General features: G+C 39.0%; 2 protein-coding genes across 3 annotated transcripts in view; both read right to left on the minus strand.

The window, feature by feature from the left end:
• Window positions 1-13,250, minus strand: part of LOC101675761 (amphiphysin) — a 254,072-nt gene that overhangs the window by 36,040 nt on the left and 204,782 nt on the right. For both annotated transcript variants that reach the window (XM_045089525.1, XM_045089524.1), the window contains exons 12-15: window positions 12,994-13,110; window positions 9,333-9,356; window positions 7,302-7,325; window positions 4,515-4,547 (exon numbers count right to left, since the gene is read on the minus strand). In XM_045089525.1, the coding sequence (XP_044945460.1) occupies window positions 4,515-4,547; window positions 7,302-7,325; window positions 9,333-9,356; window positions 12,994-13,110 (198 nt within the window). The remainder of the gene's footprint in view (window positions 1-4,514; window positions 4,548-7,301; window positions 7,326-9,332; window positions 9,357-12,993; window positions 13,111-13,250) is intronic.
• On the minus strand, window positions 4,556-7,292 carry LOC106006425. Its single transcript, XM_013059247.2, is given in 1 exon segment — window positions 4,556-7,292. A coding segment is annotated over 1 exon segment (1,710 nt). The 5' UTR covers window positions 6,995-7,292; the 3' UTR covers window positions 4,556-5,284.

A 13,250-nucleotide genomic window follows, 5' to 3' on the forward strand; every position in this document is an offset into this window, starting at 1 on the left:
AGACAGTGACTGTTGGTTAAAGATGTTGTATTGAGGCAATTACCTCTGTTACTTCCAGAATCCAAAGTAAACAATAAAGGGAATTTCATAAAGTAAATTTAAAAAGGCATAAATCCATGAGCATAAAAAGAATGAGAAGAAAGATAAGAGCAACAACATTCTGAAACTGAGAAGCAGACAAAAGAAGTCATTTAGTGGATGCCCCCAAAATTCTGTATCCTATGGTGATGATGGTGATGTAGGAAATGCCAAAAACACAACCCAGTGTATTACTCAGATCTCCCAAAGGATCAAGAATTAGAAACACAGGGACCAAGGGAAATGGAACCTGTCTGGTGCTAAAGACAGGGAATTGGCTGGAAGTCTATAAAAAAGCAACTGGACCTTAAAATCTTTTCATGTATCCGAAAACCAAGCAATATCTCTTCATTGCAGCACAAGACTTGACATTATTTCCACAGAGGCTGAAACAAAGGGCCTCTGGACTGGGGAATGCAGAGACATATTAGGAAAATAGCAGACTTAAGGGAGAATTTACATAACAAACTGAGAGCCCTGGTCACCTCCCCTCTAACCCCTAACTTCTTTACTATCCACCTCCCATTATACCCACCAGACAGAAGACCAGAAGAGCTAGAAATTTAACCAGCCCAAGAAAAATGCCAACAGAATTTCATATCAAGGGCTTCTCAACAGGAAAAATGAACCAAAAAATTCCAGAACAATATCTACAGTCAATGAGTTCTATCTACCTGTAAAATTTTCTTGTCAGCTTTTTTCTTGTCCCATTCTTAAATATGAGTAGACCAAGATCACCAGACATTTAGGAAGAGTCTCAAATAATAAAGGGAAAAGCTGAATAGATTAAAAAAAAAAAAGGAGAAGAATAAGAAGTGGAAGAAACAAAGACTTTCTAGATAGAAAAAGACCTTCAAAAATGGTCATGATTATTAATACTTCCAGAGATATAATGGAAGTGTTATATTCATGACATAATAAGAGGATGCAATTAAAAAACAAATAGTCAACAAAAAGAGCTCTTGGAAATTAAAAAAAAAAAAAAGTATCTGTTGAAAGAGCTGGAAAGCAGAGAAAGATGACCAAGAAAAGGAAAAAGCAAAGTAAACAACTAGAAGACTTAGAAAACAGAAGAGAAACCCCCAGTGAGATTAAAAAATATTCCCCCTCTAGACGACATAGATTTTGATTAAAAGAGCCTCAGTGCAATACATGGAATAGACTCAGACAACAGTAAATCACTGTAAAATTTCAGAAACACAAGGTAAAAAAGAGATTCTACAAACTTCCAGAGACAAAGAGAAAGTAGTATTGCTGAGGGCAGAGACAGAAAGAGAGATAAAGAAAGAAGAGTTTTCTTTAAAATATTGAGAATCAAAACAATATAGTGATTCAGCACTTCCATGTATCACCCTGCGCTCATGGACAGGCGCGTGCTCCTTAATCCCCATCACCTGTTTGCCCCATCCCCCACCCCATCTCCTCTCTGGTAACCATCAGTTTGTTCTCTACAATTAAGAGTTTTGGTTTTTTTTTTTTTATCTCTCTTTCTCTCTTTTTTATCTTTCTCTTTTTATCTCTCTTTCTCTTTTGTCATTCTTTTGCTCATTTGTTTTATTTCTTAAATTCCACATATAAGTGAAATCTTATGTTATTTGTCTTTCTCTGACTGACTTATTTCACTCAACATTATACTCTGGAGCTCCATCCACACTGTAGCAAATGGCAAGATTTCATTGCTTTTTATGGCTGAGTAATATTCCATTGTATATATACCATCTCTTCCTTTTCCATTCACCTGAAACTAACATATGTTTACTATATTGGAACTAAAATAAAAACCTAAAAAAAAAGACTAATATCTATAATTTCCCAATAATTTTTAATACTTTAATCTCTACACAAATACAAATTGCCTGAAAATTGAAATTAAAATTTTGATATAAGATACAGAACTTCTAGTAGTAGACCAAAGTAATGTTGAAGTGCCAGTACAGTATTACACAAAACCACTGACAATTAATGGTTATGCCCAATTAAAGACCAGCTAACAAATGAAAAAAGAACCAACAAGGATAATGACACAGCAGATACTCAGAATGAGAATACTATTTATTTTATTTATATTTATTTAAGGTTTATTTATTTACTTGAAAGAGAAAGAAAGTGTAAGTGCAGAGGTTGGGGAGGGAGTGACAGATGGAGAAGGAGAAACTCTAAATAGACTCAGCACCGAGCATGCAGCCTGATGAGGGGCTGGATCTCATGACCCAGAGATCATGACCTGAGCTGGAACCGACTAGGCCACCCAGTCACCCCAAGAATACTATTTAAATAATTATATTCAAGACTTAAAAAGGCCTTTGGTAAAACTGACAAAATCCTCAAATACTAATTCAAAAAAAAGACTCTATGATCTTACTATAAAATTCAAACATGATGTAAAGGTATTGTTTGTGGAATATTTCTGTTGGAAAATTATTCTTAAAATTAGCATGGAGTTTTCATGATGATCTTAATTTTATTAAACCTAAGATTAATTTTTAAAAAGAATCAAAACAATAGTTTCTCAGTGACAACATTAGGAAGTAGAAATGGATGGAGCAACATCTTCAAAATTCTAAGGGAAAAATTATACTCTAATTTTGTATTATGTATTTAGATAAAGACATTTTCCTATGTACAAGGTCACAAATATATTCCTCTTATGCATTTTTCTTAGGGAGCTACAAAAGGATGTGCTTTAATTTATGGATGAAGATGGGTTTTAGTACGTGGAATTAAACCAAATGAATACGATTTTTGTCTGAAAAAGAATGGATTGACACAAGGGAATGGTGAAGGCAATGCCTGGGATAGACTTAATAGGAGAGCCTGTGGGAATAGCTATGGCAGCAGGCATCACCAGAGAGAACCCAGTTCAGACAGAACACTCCAGAAATTGAAACAAGGAAATTCTTCAGGAAGATGAAGCTGACCAAATGTTTAATGTTTTCCAAACAAACGAGGAGACACTTATTACAGAGTATGGGACTAAATTAGTGATAAGTCCCTAAAACACTAAGAGCAAATGAACCAACAAGCAAACAAAAAAGACCCTGTGATTATTTCCTCAAAGGAGAACAGAAAGTTGGTATAAAACTAAAGGTAAACTTCATGGTGGGGGCGCCAATAGTATTGATATTATTATATTATCACCACAGATTGACTGGATGGCTATGGTGGAACTATAGCAGAGGAAGGGCAGGAAGGGGAGGGAGGGCAAACTGAGAGAGGGGCGTCTGAAGGAACATTAAGTCTGCACCTTCTGGAGAGAGGAGTCAATAGATAATGCTTTAGAGACCAAGAAGTAGCATTATAAGCAAGTCATGCACACACACGTGGCTGAAATCAAACAATAGTGAAAAGGAGTAAAAGTACTTACCTCTAAGAAACAGGAAGTGGAGGGGGTATATGATAGTCTGAACTTTTTCTATAAAATGCTCTTATATAATTTTGTTACTCTTTACAGAAGGTACATTTATAATGGATAAACATACCATTTTTAAAAAATGGGAAATAAGTAACAATTCTTATAACCTGACTTTTCCAATGAGTTTTATGCAGACTAAAGAGATGCATTATCTTCTCCCTCCATGGTTGTGTGTACCTGTATTTGGATTCGGGTATGGGCGGTCTTTATCATTTTACAGGTAACATGGGGCGAAAGCAGTCAAACTTTTAAATAGAGAAATTCTTAACATTAAAATTAGAAATTGTTCATCTCTAATTTTACGATAAAACATTCATCACAAACAAGCCTGTCTTAAGTCTCCCTTGAAGAGGTTTTCAGAACTTACTCCAAGAGCTGTGTGGTCTACACTTGCGTGGGTTACAACTGTCTATCTGTTGGGTCATACAGAATGATGGGACAGTCCATCTTGTGGCTCCTCTTCCACAGACACCCAAGGGAAATTCTGCCTTCTTGATCAGAGCCAATCTGTGGCTTCTGAACCTCAAAGAGCTCCTGCTTGAAGAATGACTGAAGAGGTAAGGTTCAAAGTAGTAGGGCTCTTATATTAATCTGAATAAGGAGGATCCTAAAAACCATTTCTACTTTCTAAGGACCCATCTCATTGGTTCAAAACAATCCCACCTCCTTTCTTCCAACAGCTGAATCTAGTGGCTCTCTCAAGTCAGGAGAACTTCTCATTTCTAGTAGAGGAATCAGCCTTATTCCACGACAGAGCTAACAATTTTAATAGCTACTACAGCTGGGAAGCACTTAGTAGGTGCTACTAGGCAAAGTGCTCCGCAAGCATGTCTCACTGACTCTTCACAACAATCCTACAACGTTGCCACTATTACTGTTTCCATTACTGAAATTGGAAGTCATAGGGTCAAGTTTTGCACTGACATGCTTCAACATCACGCTCTTCTAGTGACACTGAGGTCCATATTTTAACAATTTGTATCATTTTCAGCAGACAGAATGTGCCAGCGAATCGATCTCTTACCTGGGTGAATCCATTAAATGTACTACCAGAAGCCTAAACAGGAAAGAAAATCAAAGTATGTTATGTTTTATCGTTTTTGTGGGATCAGTAAATGTCCACCAGACAAGTTGGAAAGTGAAGACCACTACATGTTTTAAAATAATACAAAAGGTTGCTGTGCATGAAAGTGTTTAGGAAATGTAAAAGGCCATACAGTATTAATTTAAATAGGCTGACAAAAGATTATTTTTACAAATAATAATATTTACTGGCGTGTGGCTCAGTGTTAACCAAAGTCCACTTTCACAATGGAGATGAAGATGATTCCAGAGAAAAGCCACGAAGGGTTAAGTAGATCCTTTTTTAGGCCACTGATAGAATCCAGAAGTATCTTCAGTATTTCTCTAATACATCATTTGGATCGAAAGCTATTATGAGAGTCTATAGTTTCAGGGGACCTGGGTAGAAACATATCATGTGCTCTTACTGTTGTAGAATCACTCTAGGAAGATTAGTCTGTTCTACATATTTTTAGTTGTTTTTAGTGTTTGAACAGTAAAAGTGAAAATAGAATAAACAATAAATGGGATGGTAAAATAGACTCATTAGTTCCCAACACAAAGATCCTGCTTTTGTAATTGGTTTTTTGTTCTTTTGTTTTTTGTCAACCTATTTGTGTTTGGTCTGCACAGATTTCAAGGAGATGAGGCAAGCCTCAGAGAAGACAGTGATGGATGGATAATGAAGTAGGTGGGAAACATTAGGAAAACAGAACCTACAGAAGTCTTTGGCTAGTCTATACTACATAGTGGGGTAAGTACCTCTTCTTTATCAGGCTCTATTTCTTGGTACAACAATCCATATCTCTGGTTAGCAATTTCATCTTCAGATAAATCTGAGTTGCTGATGTCACTGTCTTGGGGACTAGCAGAATTCTCGGTGCTAACATTGTGGGAGGTTCCCAGAATGAAGGGTCTAGCTATCTCTTGACTTTGTTCCCAGCAGTTAGCAATGGCTTGCTCCCCACATAAATCCACTGCTAAGTCCAACTTGCCTTCAACTGTATCAAAATGCTCCCAGCAATTATCTAAAACTTCTGTATCTCTGATAGGCCAGTGGTTAATAGGATCAAGCCAACTGGCATGGCCATCTGGTATACCAGAGAATTCTAATATATCCATATTATTCACTGCTGGATCCAAGCTCAGCTGCCAGATTTGACCTGGATATGTTGCCTAAGAGTCTGTTTTTACAATCGTTGGCAAATTAAGGGTATGGTTGCAGTTCCCAGTTGCTGTACTTTCAGAACCCTCTATTATTGAGTCTTCTGCCTTATGCAAACACCAATCTCTCCTGTTTGCATTATTTTCCAGAGAATAATTAAACTCTGTCCTAGAATGAGCTGCCACTTGATGTTTTAATGATGAAACAACAGCCTGATTTTCATTCCTGTCAACCCTAGGAGTATGTAACATAGCCTTATGTTGAATTTCTTCAGCATCTACACCACCTTGTCCTGAGTGATGTACTATATCCTGGTTAGAAGAGTCTATTAAATTTTTCCTTATGTCTTTTCTAACTAAACCACATCCCTCAGGGCTTTCATTTTCACTATTAGATACAGAATCAGTCTGGAAATGCAGATTAAAAATATCTGTGTGATGGGTGGGATTAGCTCCAGATCCCTCTATAATTTCACAATTATGAATTACTACTTGATTCCCCTCATCTAGCCCTTGGCTTCTGTCCCTAAATTTAGCTGCTGTATCTACTCTTTCTAGGTCTTCTTCTAATACATCAGTCTTATCAAAATATTTTTCATTGGCCTTTTCAATTTCCTTACAACCAATTCTTAGATCTTTCTTCATTTCCTCTTCACTAACTGCTGTGGCCTCCTGGTTTTGCTTTCCCAGTGTCTTAAGAAGACCTACTAGCCTGTCTCTTGTACTTTCACACGCTTTCTCCTCAAACTCCTCTGTACCTTCTAGTGCCTTGGTATCAATAACTCTAGTGTCTACCTTTTCACATGTCTCCACACCTGCCCACATAGAATCTTCTATCTTCTTTTTCTCTTCTTTTTCTTCTGACTGTTTAACATCTTCTTGATTTTCTTTAACCAGGCCACCAGTTTCTGTGGCTGCCATCTCTGAGGCCGGTAAGTCATGAGGCTGCTCCATCTCCGTAGAGGCCACTGTGACAAATTCAGCCTCAGGCACAGGCTTTGGGTACAGGTGCTCATTTCCACACAGAGGGGCTGGCCCCATGATATGCTCACCCTGTTCAGCTACAGTGTGCCAGTCAGCAGAAGAAGCAATTCCAGTGGATAATCCCATGTCTTGCTCTGCTTCAGAGAGACATAAAGAGCCTTCTTGAGACCCACCTTGGGTAATTGCCTGGCTGACACTCTCTGTACTACCATTAGGGCCCCAAATAAATGCACCTACGTCAATTTGAGATCTTTGAATTTCTTTGGCCAAACCAATGTCTGGAGTTTCCTCCATGATCAGGTTACACAGGGAGAGACTTTTTGAAGAGTCAGTCTTTAGAGTATGCAGAATAGCAAAGGAAAAAAAAAAAAACAGAAGATGAAACAGATCATGGTAAGAATTGATGAGAAACGCAAAGCTCTTCAGTAGAGTAGTACCAGTTAAACAAAGCTAGAGTATTTAAATTAACTGTCTTAAGGTTAAGTCTGCGATTAGCAATGCCATGAGAAAAAAAAAAAAAAAGCTCATTGTAGGTAATATTCATTATATAATACACATTAAATATTTTTAAAAATCCAGAATGTTCTGGATATTTACCTACCGGCTGTACCAAATCAGTGCTTGTCTGTATGAGTTAAAAAAAAAAAAAAGATAATCAATAATAATAATAATAATAATGGGTCAAAAGAAGCAAATTCTCTGGCACATTAAAATCCCATGCTGTCCAGAGTCAATACTCTCCTGAAAGTTGCAGCTTCTACTGGTTTGAGATTAAATTTCACAACTTGTTTTGTGATTGGAATGAGTTTTGTGCCAATACTGCTTAAGACCACACAGTTGAAACATGAAGAAAGCCTCTCTCATTTTCTAGTTAACAAAAATGTTTTAGGGCTATTATAAGACTCCCGATTTAGCAGACTTTGAAATGCAAAGTTTCAAATAAATAAGCAAACCCGAGAACACCAGAATAAGACCAAGCCCCAGCAGCCACAAAAGTACACAACATCATGTGCTCTGACACAATATCAGAATAAATCTTTACCAAACTCACCCCATTCTTGCTTCTGCCTCTGAGGTAGTGTTTATATGGAGGATGATCTGGTACTCCCCACTCCCCCATGTTCTCCCCCACCCCGCCCCCAGACTAGAAGCATTATCTGCACACAAACGAGCAACATGGAGAGACTGAGAAGATCAAGAAACAGCATTTATGTATAGGGAGCTAGAGCTTTGCTCCCTGCTACTATTCTTAGCAGTTTTGTCCTCTGAAAGGACCCATGATCCTTCTATATGATACCTCCTTCCTCACCATACCATTCCTAGCTAGGAACAAGTGTATTATAACCTCAGCTAAAGATATGAAATAATGGAATAACAAAACATTAGCAATGTCCTCTTGATCATGAAGACCATTAACACAGAATTCAAATGTGGCTAGAATTTAAATATCTATGTATCCCTTTTTATGATTACACAAGCAAAGCCATCTCACTATAAAAGAAGTTTTCAATCAACATTTTTTAGGTGTTCTCTCAAGAGCCTTCCATGATGCTTCAAGGATCCTAAGTAGTGCAGTATAAACACACTCCTATGGAAGGGAAGGGAGCAGTCATCTTTGTGTTCTGCTCCCTGCTACAAGAGTAGCAATGTCACTTTAGAAGATTAGGCCCATGAATAGCTAGATCTAGAAAACTTTCCTGTTCCTGTCTCACTAAAAAAGAAGTTATCATGAAACTCAATAGTTGAGTTCTGAAGACCATGTGACCAGAGCTTTTCCAAAACAGGGCAAATGCCCCGCCCGTGAGTGATGTGAGTCTCCATATGGGTGTGGTCAGCCTCTGAGTCCACATGGGTGCTGCCACCACAAAGCTCTGTTCCGCGTCTTTTCCCCAAATTCTAACTTCTGGAAGTGCTCATCCTTACCCATCAGATTAGCTGAATACACACCATTACTAGTAACGGCTACCTTTTATTGATCTTTACTGGATGTGGGGCTAAGCACTCTATAGATACTATCTACTTCATCCTCACACAACCCTCTATATAGGCATCCTTAACCTTATTTTACAGATGAGAAATACAGAGACTGATGAAAGACAAGTCCATAAATGCTTAAAATCATATTGTTATAAAAGGTTGAGTCTGGGCTCAAATCCAGGTCTGCCTGGCTCTAAAGCTCTAATTCTTATTGAGGAAGCTTCATTATCATAATAATACAAAAAGAAGTTCCCGGTGGAGATTAGCCTGCCCCTTACATTTTCTCATCCATGATTTCTTCTGTTCTATTTAAAATCAACAAAAAAATGTGCCCTGTCTTTGCTACAACACCTCCAGTAGCCACCGATAACCACAGGAAGAAGCACAAAGGGGCCTAACACCAAACTGTTGCTTATCCAGGGCTCTGGCACACTGACACTCTTTTCCTCACCATTGTTTCCAGGTGCTGGCAATGCTTGGAACCATCAGGGAGCTGATGATTGCTCTAGGGCACTACACTGTCATTAGAAATGTCTAGGTCTTCTTCCCCCCACAGGTGAATATAACAGGGTTATATAAATATAACATATATAACAGGGTTTCCAAATGTCTGGGGATCCAGATACATCAAAATACAAGCTTTTATTACTCTTACCGTCCATAGGTCCCAGGGCAATGTCTGAAAAGAGATAAACAAAAATATGGTTAGCCTGCAAATCCCACACATGTAAAAAATACTAAGTGACCAAATGTCTTGAAGGAAAGCATCTGAAACACTGAGCACAGCACTGTTCAACAGAACTCTGGTGATGCTGATGCTCCCTGTCTGTGCTGTCCAACATGGCAGCCTCTAGTCACATGTAGCTACGGGCCCTTGAGATGTACCAGCGTAACAGAACTGAATCTTAAATTTTACATAATTTTACTTAATTTGAATTTGGATAGTGAAAAGTGGCTTGTGGCTACCATACTGGACACCAGAGAACCAGTCGATCTGCTTTTTGCTCTACAAGTTGAAAGCCGTATCTGGAACATGATGAATGGGTTTACTTTAGCACTTGTGTGCATACCCGCACATGCACACACACAACCCCATACACACACACACAGTTAAATGAAGTACAAGGTATCCAGATATTAGAGTTTCTCACATCTTTGGGGACATGCAGATCTGAGTCATTGCCAATACTACCCCTTCCCCTACCACCACCATATTCAAAATGTTGCATTATGATCAGTTTGATGGTAAATGAACCCCACAAAAAGAGTTCTTCAATACGTTGAGTTAGATGATAACACAGCTCAACTAAGAGATAATCATGCAAATTAGCAGGTGCTCCGTAAGACATATGGATGAATTAGACTTACTGCTGGCATTTTAATTATCAAGCTCATTGATCCTGGGGAATGGATCCAAATGGCTCAAGTGATTTCTGCTGCGTGTTTGGGAAAGTGAAGGAGACCTCTCTTTCTCATTTCCTTTGTGACTGAGAACTGCTGCCAAAGCCACATCCTTTTCTGCCTTTGTTTTTGTGACTGGAACAGATCTTGTTTATGCACTAGTTTTGAATCACTAAATGAGTGGCAAATTAGAAAGCCTGGTACGCTAAGAATCTGGGAGTTTCCAGATGGGGTCACAGAGGTCTCATTAGGATTCTGCACTACAGAATGTGGGCTCTGTGGTTCTGAGTGAGCCCACCCCCCTACCCACCAATCCTCCAGTCTGGGTCTGCTCAGACCGTTCGGCCCACCCAGCTTCTCTGTGCAGCATGGCAGGTCTCTGGGTTAGCTACCACCTGTCAATGACTAAGAAAGGAGATTGGAACAGCTGCAGGGAAAGCCATAGTTATTTGCATGTGGACTCCTGAAATTAATATGTACTCCCTGATTATACAGATGATTTGGTTCTTCTTGCTTCCAGGGCCCTTAAGAATCATAGCCCCTAGAAGCTACTCTATATTCTTGCATAACGCAGACAGCACTGGTATTTTCTCCAAAGGAAGGCAGCAATGTGGAACAGCATGTTTATCAGTCCTCAGGATCATGAAAGGGTGTGTTAACTCCTGTGGACACTCTGGAGATCACAGGTGAGGTGTTGTGCTAGCAGTGAGAACATTCATTTAAAACTCTGGGTCAGGTGATGGGTAAGGGAGATTATTCTGAGCGAAGGAGAAGAAAGGCCAGCAGAATCTAATGGCTCTGTTCTTTTTGCTATTGCAGCCTAAGACTGTCCCTGGTGAAAAGAAGATGTGATTAGAGACGCTCCCAGAATGACGCTGCTATGAGTTGACTCAATTAGAGCCACCGGGACCAGGGGCAGTGCTTTTCCTAACTGCAATGATGCATTTTCTTCCAAAGACTTTTGAAGGTTTAACTGGGGTCTTTTTTTTTTTTTAAATTCTGAAAGAATCTTTGTTCTAAATCTACACAGGGTTCTATGATCTGTGGATTTATTTAATCATAAGTTGATAGAAAAGAGACTTCTCTCTCGATTCAAACTCAAAGACAGAAATGCTGTGGCATCTCATCCACTGACCCCAACAGCATTAACTGCAGAAACCTGCCTTCTGCCACTAGAGCAGTGAATGCTGGAGAGCATGGCAGAGGAAGGCCCATGAATTCTGCACAACAAAGAAGCTCTGACAGGGAAGTATTCTGAATGAGATGTGCATTCACTTTCTGCTTTCCTTGGCCACCAACATAGAACCTCAAAACTTGCTGACAATTATTATGTTAGCATTTCCCAAAGTATATCTTAGAGTACATTCCAATGACTGTTAATAAACTTTCATTAAAACAGATTTCTGGGGGTGCCTGGGTGGCTCAGTGGGTTAATCCTATGCCTTCGGCTCAGGTCATGATCTCAGGGTCCTGGGATCGAGCCCCACATCAGGCTCTCTGCTCGGCAGGGGGCCTGCTTCCTCCTCTCTGCCTGTGTCTCTGGCTACTTGTGATCCCTGTCTGTCAAATAAATAAATAAAATCTTAAAAAAAAAAACAGATTTCTGTGGTCAAATTTGGGAAACTCTAAGTTAAACATGTCCACACAGTTTTTTCTTTTAATTGTAGAACATCTTGGAAGCTTTACTATTCCAATGCATATTATGACTCTCCTTTTAAAAGGGAGTTAATAGAATTTTCCCAAACATTTATCTAAGAGACCCATTTTTGCAAAATATCTTTAAGGCTAGTATCTGATCTGCATACTAGTTATTTGCTTTATTAACATCTCAGATTTTTAGTGTTCCTATATTAAAACAGGGAGGCCTTTAAAAACCCAGTCACATTATGGAATAAAGCATGGATTAGGAGAAGCTTATTTATCAAGGTTTATACTAAGGTTATTATGGTTTAACTGTAAGGTATCAGAAGACTTCAAGACTGAAAAATTGAGTGAGGTCTCAATTCTCAAATTTAGTTTGTTAATATACCTTCATTAATTAATTTGAAATATACTCTAGCATCTTTGGATTTGCCCAAATTTAAGTGTGAGCCTCTAAGCACATCAAAAATACGGATTTAAAAAATTTCTGTTTAGCCAAATTTTGAGTTAACCTCCTTTCATGAGCATAGGCAATTGTAAAGGATGTCTACTGCTGAAGAATCATCCAGAAGTCATTACCAAGCCCACCTCCAAGATCCCTCTGCTGGAGAACACTGTGGCGATCACTATGGAAGTAGGGAAATGTTGAGGGTGAGGAAATGCTGAGCAAGGACAAGCTGGATAAGCAAGGCCAACTCTGGTCATAGTCAAGATCATATGAGGGAAGCTTCTGGAATGTGGAGGGGGACAACATCATCGAGTTCAAAACTACCAAGACTGGAAAGCATTTCTGTTGGGGCATAATTTCAATGTTATTTCTAACATGCTTTAGTCTACAAAACATAAGGAAGGAAAGTGGAGAAAACAGTAAGATTAAGCCCAGAGCCCAAAGAGCTTCATTTAGAGAAGCCAGAAAATGTACTATTCAAAGCTGACCACTCTGAGGGCAAACTAATACTGACAATAATACTGACAATATTACTGACAGTAATACTGACAATTACTCGGAGATGGAGGATTCCTGGGCAAACTGGAATGCATGGCTATCCCAGCTCTATGTACAGAGAATGCTAATTGTGGGGGGAGCTTTGGAATGAACTATGCATAAGGTCCTTTTTCTACCCTTCCTTCCCATTGGATTATGTTTGTCAACTCCAAAGAAAAGTAAATAGTCACTTGCAATAGGCGAGGTTCCTGGACAGGCATCAGCTGCCTTACAGAGCTTATTCAAGTTCTGATATGGCACCCCCAACACAAGAACCGCCACTAGATACCTGCGACATGGGGGAATGAGTCACTCCAGCAGAACCTGGAGGGGCCACCTCAGGCTTGAAAGGGTCGAAGTCCAGATCCAACAATGTCTCCTCTTTCTTTACCTCAGGGACTTCATTCTGTTAAAATGAAACAAAAAATAGTGTGAGACTTTGTGATATAATCCATGTATGATCCTCAACACCACTGAATACCCCCAAAGCAGGCTCGTAGTTTCCAGAGTTAACTTCCCTTCATGAGCACAATGACGCAGGGTTCT

This window comes from Mustela putorius, unplaced genomic scaffold (genome assembly GCF_011764305.1).
Source record: "Mustela putorius furo isolate JIRA1106 unplaced genomic scaffold, ASM1176430v1.1 tig00003845_pilon_pilon_pilon, whole genome shotgun sequence".
Classification (NCBI taxonomy): domain Eukaryota; kingdom Metazoa; phylum Chordata; class Mammalia; order Carnivora; family Mustelidae; genus Mustela; species Mustela putorius.